Here is an 18,799-nt window from a genome sequence, read left to right as displayed (position 1 = left end):
GGCTAATATAACATAATTTTGCTGAGATTACGATAGTTAGGACTGTAAATCTACACATTTAAATCTTAAACATTAAATAGGAACATATTTTAAATATTGCTAACAAGAAATTCTCTCAAAGTCTTTTGAAAAGCATGTCAGTTTCATAAAGAAGAAACTCTTATTTGTAAAACTGAAACCGGAAGTTAGTGGGTTGCTAAGGTTTTTATCCTCTTCCTGTTTGTCAGTGTTTTTTTTTTCTGTTGGCCTCTTCGGTGAAACAGGTTTCTTTAACGTCTGAGTTTAGCTAGCTGACACCTGCGACAGTTTCCCCTTTAAACGCGGAAACTGTTTTACCTGCAGCACTAAAGATGGCGGCAGCCTAGGAGCAGTTATTTTTATTTGCTTGTCGTACAGTTTATGTGGACGGAACCGGTTATGTTTACCTCAGGAAAACTGCCAGATTCGGGCTGAGTTTCTGGTATGACGGGGTAAGAGGAAACACCTTCTGTTTAATTTGTAATTCGGTCTCAGCTGCTTCGTTATAATTCGTCTTACTTGCATCGCTTAAGCCCTGTCACAGTTAAACCCTAACCTAGTAAACTAACAGGAGCAGAAGATAGTAACGCTCATTTTAGCCAAAAAAAGGTGATGACAAGCGTTTAAAAACTATAAACGACAGGTAAGTGAGTTTGTTGCTGTTAAAAATGTATCTTTCTTTTATTTTTGAAAACGTTTATGTCATTATGTTATTGATTTTGATGAGATAACGGCTGTAGTGAATATTTTAGGTGAGTTTTGTGTTTTGTTTAAATGAATGTAGGCTTTTTATTGTCTTTATCGACATAATGCCATATATATGATTAAACCATCGCTTATGTTTGACAAAAGGAAACAATTTATTTATCTTTTTACGTTAAATTTAGATATCCTGATGTCAGTTTGACTTAATTTGTGATTTAACAGTAAATTTTGGACTCTTAAAGCTACTTATCAGACATATCTGTTGAATAAATTAAACTGGCCTAAGGTATAGTTTGATACATGTGGAATAATATTACATTAATATCAATACCTGATGTAAGTTGTGATTTACTCAATGAAATCTGTCATCTTATAAACTCTTTAAAGCACACGTTTCTGGTGACATCACAAGAGGTAGCATTCTTTTGAAATTACTTTTCTTTTTTAATGATCTTGGGAATCAAATGGAAAAAGTCAAACAAGATTATCAATTTGTGCCATTTAAAGTTCTGAAGGCTTTAACTGTCTTTAGGTTCACCATGTAGGTTGGCAACAGAAATGGTTTGAAAGTAATCTGAGTTAAACACATAAAGTTGATGATCTGCAAACAGCTCGATTCAGCCTCTGGTGATTTTGTCAATAGAATAAATCCTAAAGCAGCTGTGATGGTGTTTTGAAAATATTGTATTTTTTTTTAAATCCTGCTTTCTCAAAAATCAAGCTCCAATGCTCAGCTATTTTTTTTTTTAATGGGGTCAGTGTGGATTTATTATTGGAAAAAGATACATGACTGCAAAGTGTCTTCAAGTCTGTCTTTATGTTCCCAGGTCATCATCTTAAGATCCAGAGGTCCATCTCAGATTTTCAAATGAAAATGGAGGAAAAGCCCCTCTCAGGCCCAGACAACACCAGGCTGGAGGTGATTCTTCCTCGAACAGATTTCTTTGTGTTTGTTTTTGAGTATTTAATTCCTGTTTTGCACTTTGTGGTGTTTGTTTTGCAGGCCCTGATCCAAGACGTGTACTCTGAGCTGGTGGAAGATGCGTGTTTGGGCCTGTGTTTTGAGGTGCATCGTGCCGTCAAACAGGGCTATTTCTTGTTGGATGAAACGGACCAAGACAGCATAAAGGAGTTTGGTTGGTGGCCAGTCCTTCTAGTGTTTTCCCTCTAGCGTCACCAGGTTCTTTTACCATATATGTATCTGTTTATTCATTCAGAAATAGTGGATCAGCCAGGAGTGGACATATTTGGCCAGGTGTTTAATCAGTGGAAGAATAAAGAGTGTGAATGTCCCAACTGCAAAAGGTTTATAGCAGCTTCTCGCTTTGCTCCACATCTGGAAAAATGTCTCGGCATGGGACGCAACAGCAGCCGCATCGCTAACCGCAGGTCAGTCAGCAACGACTGGAACTGATTTGTCTCATTTGAAATTATGAACTTTTATGTTATCTCATTAATTGTTTGGTTTTAAAGATTAGCCACCAATAACAACATCAGCAAATCTGAGAGTGATCAGGAAGATAACGACGACCTTAACGACAACGATTGGTCGTACGGAGCGGAAAAGAAAGGTGAGAACAAAAAAAAAAAAAATCATCATAGATAACTCTGTTAATGCTGAATATTGCATACTAAGCACATTCACTATGCATCTTTTGTAGCCAAGAAGAGAAGGCCAGATAAGGTAAATTAGTTGTGGTGTGTAGGCACAGAGTAAACGTTTTCTGATTGCAGGTAGGAGTTTAATTATAACATTTTCCTTTTGTAGAATCAGAACTCTCCAAGAAGATCCAAATCTCTGAAACATAAAAATGGTGAGTGGGTCAGAAGATTAGATTCTGTTTTAGTGGAAAAGATTAATTTGAGCTAATAATCTTTAAACTATTTTACAGTCATGATAATATGAAAGAGAACAAGAAAGGTTTTGCTTTTAAAAAAAAATGCAAACTAGTTTATAACACTTGAGAATTGAAAATGTTTCTTTTGTTTTTTTGTTTTTTGTTTTTTGCAAACTGTTTAAACCCCAATTACACTTTTTTTTTAAATTTGACTTTCAATTATGCTTATTAAATACTGGAAGATATCCATCACAAATTTAAGAGTCACAGTTTTAAAACAAGGGACCATGAAAAAAGGACATCTTTGTAAAGTGAAAATGGAGAGCTACTTTTAAAACTTTAACATCATTGAACACATTTTTTTAATTATAGTATATTAAAATGTATTTCTTGTGTCATTCAGGCGAGCTTGGGACTAGCCTTAGTTCGGATCCCTACAAGGTAACAAATCTTCAGACGTTTGTGACTTTTATTCTATACTTTTCCGTCCTGATTTCAGATGGTTTTGTCTTTCTCAGCAGTACAACTACAATGCTGGGATCAGCTATGAAAGCTTGGGACCAAATGAAATCAGATCTTTGTTAACAACAGTGAGCATCGTTCATGGCACCATGCATTTATGTTTCTGGTCATTAACTTTAATTGTTAATTAAAGTGATGTGTTTCTGCAGCAATGTGGGGTGATCTCTGAGCACACCAAGAAGATGTGCACAAGGTAGTCACTGGGAAGAAAAAGTATTTAACTGCCGATGCACTATTGCTGCAAAGGATTCTCTAAAGAAATGCCGTTATTGGATTTTAGGCAATAACATGTTTCATACTTAAAAAAAGTAATTGAATTATTTGTGTATCTGTATTTTTTAAATGCATTTCTAATAAGTAAGCATAAATCGTTAAATGAAAAATCTGCAGATTAATTGTCTGAATAGTTGATTATTTTTTTATGAAAATAGTCGTTAGTTGTAGCCCTAGAAAAGATGAGCATGAGGGGACATGTGAAAAGAAACGCGCTTGGATGGATTGGTAATGCCGCCTTGTGTCCCTTCAGGTCTCATCGATGTCCGCAGCACACAGATGATCAGAGGAGGGCCATCAGATTGTTCCTCCTGGGGCCGTCCGCGTGAGTCTGCCCTGCCTCCTTCCTCAAAAATGTTCTGATTTTATTCCCCAAGTGAAAATTTTTTGGATTCATAAAAGTATAAGCTGACAAAGTTTCACTTAAAACTCTTTAAAGTATGTTTTAATTGAATAGCATTCTGTTTTACACAAAAAAAGCTAAATGTACTCCATACTTTTACAACAGTTTTGTTTGGCTCAAGAAATGTCTCAATCCAGATGTGTCAAACTCGAGGCCCATGGGCTAAATCTGGTCCGCCATATCCTTTTATGTGGCCCTCTAGATTATAGACTTAAACACTAAGTGTGCTTAAATATTATGTTATCAATAAAATCAATGCAGTTTTTATTTGTTTCCAAATTATATCAGTCGATCCAGTTTCTTGAGAATTATCGTGGAAATTCACGCAAAATCAAGAAATCCCCTCACTTTTTTAATTGGGAGTTTATTGCAGGTTTTTCTCAAAAATTGTCAAACTTTCTTACTTGAACTAAACAGCTGCCTTAGCCATAATTGATGTCCGATTATAGTCCATGATCTATATAAAATGCATTTTAATATAGATTTTATATAGGTAAATGCAACTTTACCATCATATATAAGCGCAAATATTTCCTAATTAGTAGCACAAACATTTTGATCTTTATTGTAAAAAATAAAAAAATCGCAAAAAGTATCTCAAAATCCTGGAGGGACTGAAAAGATTAATTAATATCAATTAATTCTTATTTAATTTTAAGAATTAATTGATATTTTAACAGTTTGCCAACAGGTTTTATTAATACATTCTGGCACAACTGGCCTTCGAAGACCATTCATGGCCCAAAATAAAAATTTGGGTTTGACACCCCCGCCTTAATCACTGTTTTTCTTCATCGGCTCGGTATCGGCCGATACTAGAACTTAAATGTCTGTATCGGCATTGGAAGTGAAAAAGTAGATTGGTGCATCCGTAGCATGTTTCTGACATTTTCAATGCAATAACCTGAGTGTTGATACACACCTGTATTTATGTTCGTAACCTGTTTAGTTTCTAAAAAAAACATAATAGTTTTTCAGGCATAAAAAATATTAAACAATTTATTTTTACTGTGTGTGTTTTCACTGTGTGCAGGCCGACGCTTCCTGATGCTGATGTGGAGGGCGACAGCTTTGACATTCCCAATGGTCAGGCCTTACTGAGCCGCCTGCAGTGGGAGGACTTCCCTGACGTCTCCCCCACTGACTCTGCCTCATCAAAAGCCAGTAAGGAAATGTCTACGCCATCAATCAGTTTTAAATAAAACCTGAGGATTTGGGTTTTATAAATAAATGCATCTGCTTCTCTCACAGGCACCAATCATTCAGATTCCAGGAGGCCCAAAAAGAAGAAGAGGTTGGATCTGAGCTTGAACAGTGGAGGGGGAGCAGTAAATATGACTGGAGTCAGCAGCAGCAGCAGCAGCAGCTGTCAGAGTAATATCAGCTTATCAACCAAAAAAAAGAAGCCCAAAACAGCAGCACCTTCTGTTTCCAGCATCTATGATGAATTAAACTAGCATGGACCTGCTTTTCATGCACAGGTTTAGAATATGACTTATCTTTGAATGTAGGACTCCTCCTTCTTCATCATAAACTCTCACTCATCTACTTCTCCTGGCACAATTCCAGTTATATACCAGAAGCTTTAGATTTATTTTTAAATTAACGGGACTAGAAAATCAGGGGGTTTCACAATCAATTTCACGTTGCCCAACTGAACCCAAAAACAATTTTGCTGATAATTTTTACATATTTCTTAAAAGAAGTAAAAAAGAGATCAAATAATTATGATTTACTACATGGGAAAAAAAATATTATGTAGCTCCTTGTCAGAGTTGTCAAACCCATTTTGACATCTATGCAGTGAATCTGGATTTCAAACTTCTTTTCACCTTTAATGTGACACATATCTTGTATAATTAGAAATGTAACAAATTTTTAATAGAAGTAACTATCAATGTGGCTTGAGAAGCACTGTTTTTTGGGGGGATTGAAACAGTGTTCACACACCCAAAGTTTTACTTTTTTATTTTTTTATTTTTAAAGCACGTTTTGGTTAACTTTCTGCATGCCACATTTCTCAGAAAAACATAGATAGAAAATATATGGGTGCTGCAGTAAGTGCGACACCTTGCAGGAGTTCTCTAAATCCATCAGGATTTCTGCAGGATTTAGTTCTGCTGTAATCCCTTTTCGGCTTTCTATGTTTTAGCTAAAAAATAATCATTATTCAACAACAAAAGTTAATTCCAGATCATGATGCTGCCACCACCGTGTTTTATGACGAGTTTTGGTTTTGCTTGGTGTTTGCGTACAAAGTAGCTGTTTAAGTTTTTACCAGTTGAATGCAGGATAAATGTCACATTTAAGAAGAAAAACCTTTGTGCACTTATAATTTATAACATGTTTCCTAAATATACTATATAGAATATAAATAATTTAGAATTTGTGTACAAATTGAAAAAAAAAATCTAAGATTTTTAGTGAATTCATGAGAAACTTTCTTTACTTTGCTTTCTGACATCTTCAGTTCTTTGTGACTTCCTGCTTTTATTCTGCCCCTTTTTTCTGCTCCATTTAAACAAAAGTACTGAGGAAGCACTCTGTACTCATCAGTGGCTTAATACTGACATTGTATTGCACAATTGTGTGTGTCTGTGGGCTGATTTGCATTCAGTGTGAATGTCACTTGGATGTGTGTGTGTGCCGTCTTTCCATAAAATCATGAAATGTGACATTTTATGGAAGGACTTTGGCCATTTTAGAAATTGACCTGCGTTTACATGAATGTGGTTTTGTGAGTGCCTTTACAGTGGTGATTATGTATTTCTGAGGGCCTTCTATGGCACATTTAAAAAACATTTAGTAGCGTAACTGAAACTGAAGTCCAGTGTATTTTTTAAGTTTTTTCAGGCACTTTCTGTTTATGAATGACAGAAAATATAGGGGTGCTGCAGTAAGTGCGACGGGTCTGTGTTCTGTGATTATATATACATATGCTGTTTTTTTTGTGTGTTTTTTTTTATTAGTAATCATGCTGCAGTTATTAACCAACCACAAAGACTTTGGTTTGTTGCCATATTGATATTATGATACCATTTGACCAAAAAGTCAGTTATGTCAGGAGCTGGTTTCTCAAATGAGGTCCATTTTCAGTTACAGTGCTGATCAGAGTCTTGCATCCCATCATTATCCGAGTAGCTGGGTAATTAATTCTGGACTTTTAATAATTTGTCAAACATTCTCGCTATAGCTATTCCTAAACCTGCTTGAAATGTGTGCTGTTGAAACACCCAATTGTGTTGATTTTTATTTTTACCATGTTGCTGGATTTTTTGAGATTGAACAATATTCTCAACACTTTAATTTTTATGTAACTCAGATTTGTTTGATACAATATTAGAAATGAATAGGAGTGCAAATAATTCAGTTACTTTTAGATAAGAAAACATTTTCTGATTAAAATCCAATAGCGTTGCATATTTGTAGCAAATGCAAATAATCCATCTGCAGCTAAAACTTATTTTGGGTTATTTACATTAATTGATAATTGCAAAAGGTGCTTGATGTTTTCTTTGTCTTTTATGTGCTCTGAAGGTGATGTTTTTTTTTCAGCAGATTGCATGTTTTAGAGTCTGTGTGCTAAATTTAACAATCACTAAATTAGTTGCCGATTATTTCAATTATCGATTAATCACAATTGTTTCAGCCTGAGTGCCTCGTTCTCGCTTTGAAAAATTATGTTTCCGTTTCAAATGCAAAAAGGACTCGGAGTATGTAAACTTCTGATCAGAGCTGTATCTGGTTTGTATGTGAAGGCGACAATCAGCTGAGGCTGGTGATGTGCACTAGTAGATATACTGTAACAGACGTTTGAAATCTTTGCTTCTGGCGCTTTTGTGAATGAAACCAACAGCTGATGTGCATTAAAATTAAAATGCAATATAGACTGATATTTACCAAGCACAGATGAGTGTCATGTATCTATATGCGACTGTTTTTCCCCCCTTCAATGCTTTGATGTTTCTAAATAAACATTTATTGCACCAACAGATTCAGGCGAATGAAACTGACTTGGCTGGAAATTCTTTAATTCTAGATGCAGCTGAAACAAGTCCAGTATTGATCAGGAAGAATATCCCACTGCGAGTCTGTTAAGTGCCAGATGTAGTTTCAGCAGATTTACTCTATTTTATTTACAGAAAATACAACATATTTACAGTCTCTCTCCGAAACGTGTCATGTCTAGCAGATGTTTAAGGTACCGATGCAAAGCAGCAAAAAGAAATGTCTTCGCCTCGATCGGAGACGGCTGGACAGTTTGTTTTCATCCACAGAAAGCTTTTATTCTAATACTATAACATAGGAGGCAAACTTGTAAAGCGCAACAATGTTTTTAGATGTTTTTTTTCTTGAAACATAATTTTTCTTCCAAAATAAAGAGTAACACACAAGAGATTGATAAATCTACCAACAAAAGACGAGATGAAGCCAGAGTGTTGCTAAATGATGCTCCAGTTAAATCCTCTTCCACTGCGCTTAGACCGTACTTTTTATTTTTCTTGGTATGTGCTCAAACAGGCTCTCTTTGCCCCCTGCCAAACACATGCACATTTAACCAGCTGCAGCCTTTTTTTTTTGTACTCAAGCCTTTGTTTTTTATTTAGTCCATCTCTTTGCTGCAGTTATTTTTTGTTTCCCGCACTTCGTAATGTGCTGTAGCCTCGAGCCACGTCTTGACTTCTCAGCGGCTGTGCATTCCGAATATCAGAAAGCTAAAAAACACAGTGACTCCCACCAAAGAGATGGTCGCTGGGGCCGTGAAGAACTGCCTGTAGTTGATGCGGAAGTACCAGACCACAGCCAGGATCACCACGAACACGGGCACCACCAGGCTGCTGGTGCTGATGGCCACGCTGGCCGACCTGAATCCTCCAGACGCCCCGGGGCCGGCCCCCGCCCCGGGCTGGGACCCTTCCTCCGGGTTCGGTCCTTGCACAGCCTGGGAGATGTGGCAGTGGATCACGCTGTTGTCAGTGATGTTTAAGGAGAACAGAGTCCTCTTGGGATCCTGCAGCAACTGGCCTCGGTAGATTAGTTTCACCTGATGCTCCCGTCCTGAAAAACATTTGCTGGGAAAAGGAGAGAAAATGGATAAAAGATGCATTAAAGGAATTAATGCATTTTTGGGAAACCTTAAAGGTGACCTGAAATGCTTCCTTGAATATGTTATGAAAAATCTATATGCTTTTCAAAATATGTTTTACATTTTTTGTACAAAATCATTCTTGGATGAGATTTTTAATATTCAGAGCTTCTTTCAGAACGAGCTGTTTCAGGACGTCTTGTCACTTTAAATCCAAATAAGCTGCTGCTGGCCACGCCCCCAAACTCAACGTTTACACGTGAAAATGGCTGCAAACGGCAGTGCAATTACACAACCGTACATCTTTGGAAAGCAGAAGTGAAGCCTCCTGCACAACCAACTACAATGCAGCAAGTGGTTTCTGAATGGTAAGTCAACAACAAAGCATTTTTAATTTTCCAGCAGCCATTGCACAGTACATACAGTGGTAACAAATCAGCTGACCAAAAGTGCTGGAGCTCAGCTTGGGTTGCTAGGTAACGGGATAGGCTTCGCTGGGGTTGTTACGTGAGGGGTAGTGCCTGCTGATTCGCTACGTCACATTTGGGAGGTTTTTGAAAAGCGCCATTTTCCACATATCAAAAAAACATTAGCTTATTCCCAAAAAAAGAGTCTTGTGTTTTTATTAAGCACTTGATCTGTTTTTAGAAGCTGCAGAGAATTACGAAACGTGCATAATGTGAATTTTGCATAGTATGTCCCCTTTAAATGTTTTTTGGCAAACAGACTTGAGGTAAAACAACAAAGAATGAGCTTGTTTTTGTAGATGACACACGCAAAATGTTGAATAAATGAAATCCTCATGATTAAATATAAAAAGCATATTTGTCTCTCCCTGCAGGTCTGCAGAAAACAAGCTCAGCTTTCATATTTTTGTGTTAACGAAGCAAAACCTGTGCAGAGGCTTTGGGAAAGTCGGTCTTTGTTTACCAAAATGTTAGAGAATTCTGGCATCCAAGCTTGATGTTTATCCTGTTTTTTAATGTGCCCTGTATGTGTTTATGATTTTGTCTGACGTACTTGGTGTTCTGCTTGTAATTTTACTTGATTATTTTAAAGTGTGTTTAGAAAAGCGCTAAACAAATAAAATGTATGTTTATTATTTTCTGTTGGGTATTTTTAATTGACAAACCTTTTCAGTATTCCCACGGTATCTTCTGGTTCTACAATGGCAACCTCCTCTGTGTCGTTTAAAAACTTGAGCCGGACGGAGATGGAAGTGGTGGTGGAAGCACACGGGATGGTGGTTCTCAGACTCAGAACGGCCTTCACCGGATGTCTGTCTGCCCCTTTTAACTCCTCGTCCTCATCGTCATTCTCGTCAGCGTCGTCCTCCTCTCCGTCAGAGGAGTGCGGCGCTCCGGCCTGGGGCTGTTTGCTCCGTATGTCCAGCCGCAGGTCCGTCCAGACGTCCTCGGCTGCCTCCGCGTCGCCCTCTCCCCTCTCGTTCGCAGGCTCCCCGTCGTCCGGCTTGTTCTCCTGTGCAGGTTGGGCGGCCTGCTGCTCGGGGGCGTCGGCGCCGTTGGGCCCCCCGCTGTAGTTATCGTGGGCTCCCAGTCCTATTAGTGAGGCATGAGCGCCCACGGTGAGGATGGTGCCCAGGATGTGGTCTCCCCGATCTGCGACGTGAGTCGAAAGCCAGGCTAAGATGAGGGCCAGGGCGAGGAGCAGCGCGCCGCCCGCGGCCACCACCTCCTCCTCCACCCCCTCCAACATGGTCAGTGCGCACACCGCCATCTCTGTTCTCTGAACCTGAAGGAGAAGATGGACAGGTAAGGATCAAGTTCATTTTTATTGTAATATTTATGTTTAACAGCAAAATACTCAAAAATTGAGACCCGTCTTAATAACTAATTTTCCTAGATGCTATATTGTCCCAATAATTGTTGCGATAAATGGTAATATTGTTGTTTTGAGCCCATTTTCAAGTGATATATTTGTAATATGTTGTAACTTTATTTTGTAAAAAACACTTAAAGCTGGAACTGGAAGACATTTTACATCTCCAAAATGAAACGCAACACCCAAAAACAATAAATAAAATGGGGAAAACCCACTTACAACCAAAATCATAAACAAAATTTCCCTTGAAAACATCTCAATCATCAGAATAGAAATTATTGAGCTCATTTTAATTTATCACATGATTAAGTGTGTATTATGACACGCTTAACTATTTTTAGTTCCAGTTGCTTCAACTTTTTTGTTGTTTCTTTTCACAGACTGAAAATTATTTCTACTCATTCAAGAATTAATTGATTGTTGCTTTTAAACTAAGAAAAAACAACAACTAAGACATTAACTAGTATCAAAGTAAACTAAAGGTTTAAGACCATTTAAAGATGTCCAACACTCCATTTTATTCATTTAACGTCCTTCTAATGATGTATAAGAGAGATTAAGTATTCCTCCTGCATCTGATGCTGTGCACTGACAGTCAGATGTCTGAAAGAAGGCTACTAAAAATGTTGAAAACTAGCATGTTTGGCAAATATTCTGGTGTTTTGTTTCGGCCAATTAAAACAAATGTACATCAAAATACTGTAATAACTTTTCTAATAATTTAGCTGCAGTAATAATAAATTTCTGGTGTCTGGATAAGAACAACATATTTAAATCTAACTAAAATCATTTGTTAGTTCTTTTTATTTTTTTGAAAAGCAAAGATAATTTAACTCACGGTTATTATACGGTAATAGGGGCCCAAAAACACAATCTTAAGATATGCAAGAGATGTTAGGGCAATATATGATACCGTAGTTGTTGGACTTTGGTTAGAAAAACTGAAACTAGCAACACAAATTCAGACAAATTGTCTCCATTTGAATTAATGTATGCGTCTTCATGTTTATTTTCTGCAAAATACACTATTACAATGTTTTGACTGAATTACTTCATTCTCACTTTTTGACAGGACCAAAATGTTGACTAAGAGCAAATGTATTTATAGGATAATGACTGCATATACAATTGAAGACCATTTAACAAAAATGGGGATTCTTGTTTTTAAAAAAAACGGGACGGAGAAGTGAGAAAAACAGGAGGAAGTTAAACTGATGACATTCTTAAAAGCTTACGTATTCAACGTAACACACAGTCAAAGACTGTGATATAAATACATTCAAGCAGACGTAATTTATTTTAAGACCACTTTACAGATTAAAAAGTCAGGAAGAACACGACTGGTTCCCTTTAAAAGCTCCGCAGCAGCTGTTTCTTATGCAGACAAGCTACATTCAGTGACTGTCAACATTGTTTGTCGACTCGTTTATATTGTCCTCCATAACCAGCCTTTATTCCAAGCACAAGGAAACTATACTTTTGTTCTACTTACTTGTCAGACTGTCATTCCGCTCTTATTAGCTCCTTAGCTTACCAGCTAGCCTTCCTAGCTTGATGAAAAACGACCTTCCGCTGTTTACGTGCCGCACAGCTAGCTTCCTTCTGTCGCAACAGTTTTCACATTGAACGCAGGCTTCGAGCAAACATCTAAAAGTCCTTAATAAGCTGCATTTTGGGTGGCCTTACCTGACAGCTGTAAAGTCAAAGCATGTTGAAACACCAGGCTCAGTTTTAGTTAGCAGCTACGGCTCAGAAACCACAGAATAAAAACAGTGCAGGCTCGGTTACGTCACCAGCCGGAGGTGGGAGCGATTGTTATGGAAACAGGGAACCGCCTGTTGCTCCTCCTACTGTTACATTACAGCGGAGCAACAAGTAAAGAAATACCAAAGTACATAACTTCAAGGAAACTATAGCTGCTAGCCAGTCAAACTTCGTTCAGTGTAGATCGTTGCTTTGCTGTTTTGTTTTAAACAGAAGTGGGTAGTAGCTAGTTACATTTTACAAGACTAACATGTTTTGGAAAAAAGTTTTCTTTTAAATAGTAACTCAGATGTTATGATTAATTCCTCAGTACTGGAGTTGTCTTTTTAACCAATTTTTAAAAAAACATTTCTACCATTGGAACGTTTACTTTTTGTTTAGGTGAAAAATATGTTGAGGTTGTGTAAGTTTACTGGGTACAATTTTACGATTTTCAGGTACTCTACCCACCTTTGATAGTAATAGCTACATGACTTGAGTAATACTATTTAAAAGTAACCCTACTCTGAATGCTCTACCTACCTTGAGTTGCTTCATGTAAAGGGGCAGTACTGTGTAAAAGTAACTTTTTTTGAGCTTTACATCATCTTATAATGGTATTTTTTCATCAAACTGTACCTGGAGTATTATTTTGACTCTTTCATGGATGCTTGAGGAATTCTTTAATCTCCCATGTTGTTAACGGCTTAATGGAGAAATGTTTTTGTGATGACATCCTGAAGGCAGGGTGTCAGACAGTAAGTACTTAAGCCTCCTTTAGTTGGGGAGCGCCATAGGATTCCACAGAAAAGAGCAGTAAAGTTTTGTTAGGGATAAGTACAGGAAGATCTAAAATAAAATAAAATTAAAAATAAAGTATGAAATTCTAATATATTTTTCTCCTTTACATGCAGAGTGAAAAATTAAAGGATTTATTTCTTGTCATTTTGATTATTATGGCTTGCAGATAATGAAAATTCAACATGTCAGAAAATTAGGACATAAAATAATAAAAAAAAGAATATTTCAAAACAAACCTCAGAATTCTAAAATATTAATTTCTATGCTATTAATGCTTAATCATTTTTACATGAACTACTGCATCACAAAAGAACCTGGCTCCTCAGAGGCCTGTTCCTAAGCATATTTATAGAAAGTTTAGTGGAAAGAAAAAGTGCACCAGCAACAAGAATAATCAGTGCTTAATATTTTATTTTCATTTGCAAAAAAAAAGCACATAACATCTGAATACTTTATTATGACATAATCTTTAAAAGAAGACTTGCAATATAGGAAATGATGATCTGCAAAGCAAATAATGAAAAACAAAATAGCCTATTGCACAAAAATAATGCTGCCACACAAATAACTGATAATAAAATGCAGTGAGAACCCTGCAGAAGTTATCCTGCAGTTTTTTGCAAATGCACACCACTTAAATCTTTTCATATTTTGTCCTTTTACAACCACAAACTTCAATGTAATGTTTGGCTTTCAATACAATAAACCAAAGAAAAATAGTCCTTAAAAATATAGCGAAAGGAAAAGTTTCCATTTTTCTTTCTTTTTGTTTTTCAAGCAAAAATCTGAAAAGTGTGGCATGCATTTGTATTGACCCAGCTTTATTCTGGCAGCTCTAAACAGTGGTGTCAAACTCATTTTCGTTTTGGATCCTGAATGCTCTTAAAGGGCCGGTTGATCCAGATGTATTGATAAAACCTGTTCACAAACTGTTAAAATATAAATTAAATCTTAAAATTAGATAATATTATGGAACATCTTTTCAGTTCCTCCAGGATTTCATGATACTTTTTGTGGTGTGGCCCCACCAGCCTTGAGTTTGACACACATGGGCCAGAGTGACCGACTCCAACTTTTCAGGCAGCATCTCTTGTGAGAACAAAAACAAAAATTTACTGGAGTGCCTTGTTGTCACAGAGCAGCAGATATTCTCTCACAGACCCAGGAACGTCCAGCTCACATACAGCTGAGTGACAGCGGGCTCCTAAATGCCGACGCACAGCACAACGGCACAGATGCTGCAGGGATCGAGGCCGAGCGCTCCTCTGACGCAGCGAGCGGAGAAACAACAGGTGCTCCTGGGAAAGCTGCGGGCAGAAGCAGAGACATGAGAGCAAACGACAAGAGAGCGGATTTAACACCTCAGAGAGCTCACCGTGTCAGGAGGCAGGGAGTCTGACCAATCACAGGGCGGGATGGATGTGTATGAGTTCAGCATCACGCCCAGAACATCAGGATACAAGGCCAGCTGTTTCAGCATCTGGGGCGGATCAATGTTCAGTCAATTCATAAACCTGATACCAGATCAGGTAAATAAACCCTATTTATTTCTGTTTTTTTTTTAGTCAACAATCTGTTTCTTTGTAGAACTTTTTTACATTTTTTTTTCTTTTTTTCAGAAATACAAATTTACAACTTAAAGGGGCAGAATTATGTATTTTCCAGTCACATTGCCATTTTACAGCACAATCCAGTAACTATGTTGCCTTCAGGTGTTATGACTATATGACTATTGACTATTGACTTAATAATTTAGCGCCTTGAAATTGGGCCTCTGTCTCTTTAAGAATCTCCTGCTCTTTCTGAAACTCCGCCTTCAGGAAGTCATCACAACATGGCTCTTCCATTAACCCTTAAACAATGTTTTTACCAGCGTTGCAGAAAGAAGTAGCTGGTATAATAAGCAGATACGCACCAGGTGTCTGCTAATTGCTGCTGGCTAGTCTGAAGGAGCTGAGTTGCTTGGGAAGGGCTGCTTTGTGAGGCGGAAACTTTTGGGCATTCCCAAAATCATGGCAATGGTCCAGCCCTGGACGCCACACAGCCTCCAACAGTTAGCACCAGTTGGATCATAGTGTAGTTTTTGCTTTGGTGTTATAAAAAAGCAAGGTGGCCAGTAAAGTTTTAACAATTTAAAATAAGTTATTTGTTAATTTATCTGTTATATGTGGACACAAAGCTGGTTTTAGCGTTTCATATCTAAAAAAGGAAACTGGTGAAGCAGTAGACTCAGAAAGTTTGGAGAGCTGTCAGTTTTCAGAGATGACTTGAAGGTTTTTAGGAATCAGAAGCAGAGGTCTAAATTTTAATCCAGTTTTTCATGAAAATAAAAAGCAGACATGCATTCAATAGGTGTTGTTTTGTGTGTGTAGATCAGCTCAGTCTTTGTTGAACCTTTGGTGAAACAGGTTTTGCTCCGTAGTTCAGAAGGGATCGCGCTACAGCTTCAGATTGCTGAGTCGGGTAATCTTCCACAACCTTAAAAAAAACAACAAAAACAGCGTTTATTCTGCTTTCTGGCTTAAAATTAGTACCTATGTTGTCCCTGCTGTTATGCAAACAGTCTGGTACCTGCAGCAGGCAGTCCATTGGTGTGTATCCCGCACAGTTCTCAACATCAGCCTTCGCTCCATGCTGCAGGAGGACGTCCACAATCCTGCAGCAGCAGTTTGCGCAGGCGTTGTGCAGCGGGGTGTGCTGCTTCCTGCCTGCAGTTTGGGGATTAGCTCCTGCTTCCAGCAGCTGCTGGATCACACGGAGGTACCGCCCAGCTTCGGACGGCCTCTCGGCTCCGGAGCAAGCGGCATTCAGGGGGGTCTCCCCCTCTCGATTGGTGGCTAAAACATCGGCGCCGTGGCTGAGGAAGAGCTGGACGTGCTCCTCCAGGCCTCGCTGAGCAGCCACATGCAGAGCGGAGAGCCTCGACTCCAGGCTCCGCGCGTTGATGTCTGCGCCTCCTTCTAAAAGCAGCTTAGCACAGCTGGGGAACAGTCACATCCTGATTATCTATGCATTAGAGTTTTTCTTAACGTTAGACACAAAAGTGATGCCGTATTTGGACATTCATGTTTACATGCTCCTGTTTTTTTATGGTATATTAATACGAGACCGTAAATCACTTTAAAACGTTTCCCTGCATAATTGACACACATCCTGTGCAATTCAACTTAAAAACAATCAAATATGTTGGGGTTTAGGTAAAAAAATAAATAAATAAATAAAAATACAGCTACATGGATAAATCTGCACAACAGTAAACATATTTTCTTTGATTCAATTTTGGCATTCAGTCCTCTTGGGTTCAGGATCCCACATCTTGATTTGATAAAATGTTATGAAGCCAAAACTTTCCAAAAGTTCTGAAATTTCCTCACATTCATATCTAAAATTTGATAGATGTGAATCAATTTCATTACTTGAAATGAAGTAATGAAACTTCATTACTTCAATGTTGTCAACAAAAGTTGACAACAAATCAACTTTTGTTGATTTGTTGTCAAATCAACAAAAGTTATTCTTTTGTTGATTTGACTGGATGCTCGAACTGATTCTGTTGTAGAAAAATGAACTGTTCCTGCAGCTTTCGAGCAAACAACTGAATGTTTTAACAAAAACTGAAAAGTAACTCCATAACATGAAACTGGCATAGTGTTTTTTCCCCCTGTGATGTGCATATCATTTATAATTTTGGCAAAAAGTTTGGCTTGTTCTCGTCAAACAGTTACTGGTCATTAACCCAAATGATGCTGGAAGATTTTAGCCACGTCTGGATGTTTTTCTCAGAGAAACGCTCTATGCTTTGTCACTTAATGGAGGAAATGATACTTTTGAAGCTCCAATCTGCGCTGTGCCATGGAGTAGATTTTAAAATTGTCAGCAAACTGTGGCTGTAGGATACAAATGAGAAAATTTCACAAAAAGAAAACACAATGAATCCTAACTTTATTCAAAATTGATCAGACTGATTCAGAATCTAAAAGCTGAAACTGAATCACAAAGGTGCTTCATAAAAAGGGTTTAGTTTAAATGTGTGCAAACCAGATTACGGCACCTTTTAAACTTTACATACTTTACATCTGAATAATTTTGATTTTCACTTATGTATCAGATTTTATCTAAAAAAAAAAAAAAGAGTTTGATGCATGTGATTTACAGTATAAAGGGTATGACTACTCACTGGAATGACTGGGCAGAGGTACAGAGGTGAAGAGGAGCACTGCCATCTGCTGCCAGCACTTCAGGATCTGCTCCATGGGTCAGCAGCAGCTGGACGCAGACAGGGTGGCCGCCTATGCAGGCGTCGTGGAGTGCCGTGTTGCCTCCAGGGTTGGCGTTCACCTCAGCACCACGAAACAGCAGCTCCTCCACACACGCCGCGTGACCCCGGCTGGCAGCCAGGCGCAAGGCCGATGTTTGTTTCACCTTGGAGCTCAGCGTCCACATGCCTGACGAAAGCAGCAGCGTTTACCGGCACTGCTAGCACTTAAATTAGCAATATAAACTAAAATCTCTGAGGCGTACCCATTTCCGGAGCCCACACCATCTCCTCATGCACCGTCTCCATCAGGGCGTTGACCATTGCAGGGTCTTTCAGCACAGCGTAGACTCCCTTTATGTCTCCGCACATGAAGGTGTTGTGGATGCTGGTGTCTCTGCAGCGGATCTGGGGTGAAGGGGCTCTGACCTCTTGGATCCGCTGCTGCCTGGGAGGCAGTCGGGGGGCCCGAGGCAGCGGAGGCCGGATCATGGCTCTCCTATGAGCCAAAGCTCGCCGTTCATCCTCCCAGTCCTGGAGCTCCTGCTCCAGTCTGAGAGAGCGCAGTGAGGTAGAGGAGAATGGAAATGTGTCCTTGGACATAACACCCTACAATCAGTCCCATAAAGTAAAACCAATGAGAGCATGGCAAGCAAACAGAAGTTATTAACTTTATTCAAACCCCTTGCGTATAAGAAATGAGCAGTGTTGCTTATAGAAATGTCAGCAAAGAGCTTTCACTCACCCTTTAATGGAAGTGCCTCAAGTTTCTATGGAATCCAAACAAATATAAAGCAACTTACAAAAACTGGACCCATTTCTGTTTTAAGTTAAACTCATACGAAATAAAACTTCTAATCAAATGCCCTTCATTTGTGCACAGTCACAAGATAACTGCTCAAATAACTTCTACACTGGATATTTTTAGATCAGAATGCAAACTGATACTCGCACTATTTGATGTCACCACTAGATGGCAGCATTAGCCTTAGGTTTATTTCCAGTAAAAAGCAAAGAGCACAAATGTTGACATTTAATACAACACACAGAGGACGAGATGAACTGAACCGAGTGATTCATAAAGCAGCTTACCATTTTTACTTATTCATTTGTTTACTTCGGGCTGGAAAAAGATAAATAAAATAAGAGTAAAATAAGACGTGACAGTAATAACGATTGTCATCAAGTAAAAATCTAACAACTAACAATTAGAAATTCCGAAATACAGAGCAATTAAAAAAAAATCCTCTATATATTTGTAAACGATGGGGTTTTCAGATTTATTATTTGTTGACAGAAGTTCTGTGCTCTTA

General features: G+C 38.3%; 3 protein-coding genes across 6 annotated transcripts; 1 reads left to right on the top strand and 2 right to left on the bottom strand.

The window, feature by feature from the left end:
- Positions 1 to 217: 217 nt before the first annotated feature.
- On the top strand, positions 218 to 7,751 carry atxn7l3a (ataxin 7 like 3a). 3 transcript variants are annotated; one of them, XM_088007725.1, is made up of 13 exons: positions 218 to 470; positions 1,551 to 1,642; positions 1,727 to 1,859; positions 1,941 to 2,112; positions 2,197 to 2,294; positions 2,385 to 2,407; positions 2,492 to 2,537; positions 2,965 to 3,002; positions 3,083 to 3,151; positions 3,233 to 3,276; positions 3,610 to 3,681; positions 4,793 to 4,923; positions 5,011 to 7,751. In XM_088007725.1, the coding sequence occupies exons 2-13, from the start codon at positions 1,592 to 1,594 to the stop codon at positions 5,214 to 5,216; spliced, it is 1,083 nt and encodes a 360-aa protein (XP_087863851.1). In that variant the 5' UTR covers positions 218 to 470; positions 1,551 to 1,591; the 3' UTR covers positions 5,217 to 7,751. The 3 variants fall into 3 exon arrangements, with proteins under 3 accessions (XP_087863851.1, XP_014826996.2, XP_014826995.2); XM_014971510.2 differs by having other exon boundaries at positions 3,080 to 3,151; XM_014971509.2 differs by having other exon boundaries at positions 218 to 661; positions 3,080 to 3,151.
- A 22-nt stretch (positions 7,752 to 7,773) lies between these two features.
- tmub2 (transmembrane and ubiquitin-like domain containing 2) lies at positions 7,774 to 12,501 on the bottom strand. 2 transcript variants are annotated; one of them, XM_014971515.2, is made up of 4 exons: positions 12,374 to 12,485; positions 12,180 to 12,289; positions 9,978 to 10,597; positions 7,774 to 8,831 (listed from the first exon to the last, which is right to left on the bottom strand). In XM_014971515.2, the coding sequence occupies exons 3-4, from the start codon at positions 10,580 to 10,582 to the stop codon at positions 8,444 to 8,446; spliced, it is 993 nt and encodes a 330-aa protein (XP_014827001.2). In that variant the 5' UTR covers positions 10,583 to 10,597; positions 12,180 to 12,289; positions 12,374 to 12,485; the 3' UTR covers positions 7,774 to 8,443. The 2 variants fall into 2 exon arrangements, with proteins under 2 accessions (XP_014827001.2, XP_014827000.2); XM_014971514.2 differs by lacking the exon at positions 12,180 to 12,289 and having other exon boundaries at positions 12,374 to 12,501.
- A 1,123-nt stretch (positions 12,502 to 13,624) lies between these two features.
- asb16 (ankyrin repeat and SOCS box containing 16) lies at positions 13,625 to 18,744 on the bottom strand. The gene is made up of 7 exons (XM_014971520.2): positions 18,232 to 18,744; positions 17,753 to 18,095; positions 17,409 to 17,676; positions 15,803 to 16,211; positions 15,626 to 15,709; positions 14,607 to 14,711; positions 13,625 to 14,538 (listed from the first exon to the last, which is right to left on the bottom strand). Exons 2-7 carry the CDS (start codon positions 18,087 to 18,089, stop codon positions 14,344 to 14,346), a joined length of 1,398 nt encoding a protein of 465 aa, XP_014827006.1. The 5' UTR covers positions 18,090 to 18,095; positions 18,232 to 18,744; the 3' UTR covers positions 13,625 to 14,343.
- Positions 18,745 to 18,799: the final 55 nt, after the last annotated feature.

Source organism: Poecilia mexicana, unplaced genomic scaffold (assembly GCF_051168715.1).
Source record: "Poecilia mexicana isolate PSO_F unplaced genomic scaffold, ASM5116871v1 scaffold_8, whole genome shotgun sequence".
NCBI classification, from domain to species: Eukaryota; Metazoa; Chordata; class Actinopteri; order Cyprinodontiformes; family Poeciliidae; genus Poecilia; species Poecilia mexicana.
The sequence above is the reverse complement of the archived record's forward strand: the minus strand, read 5'-3'. Positions and strand labels throughout refer to the sequence as shown.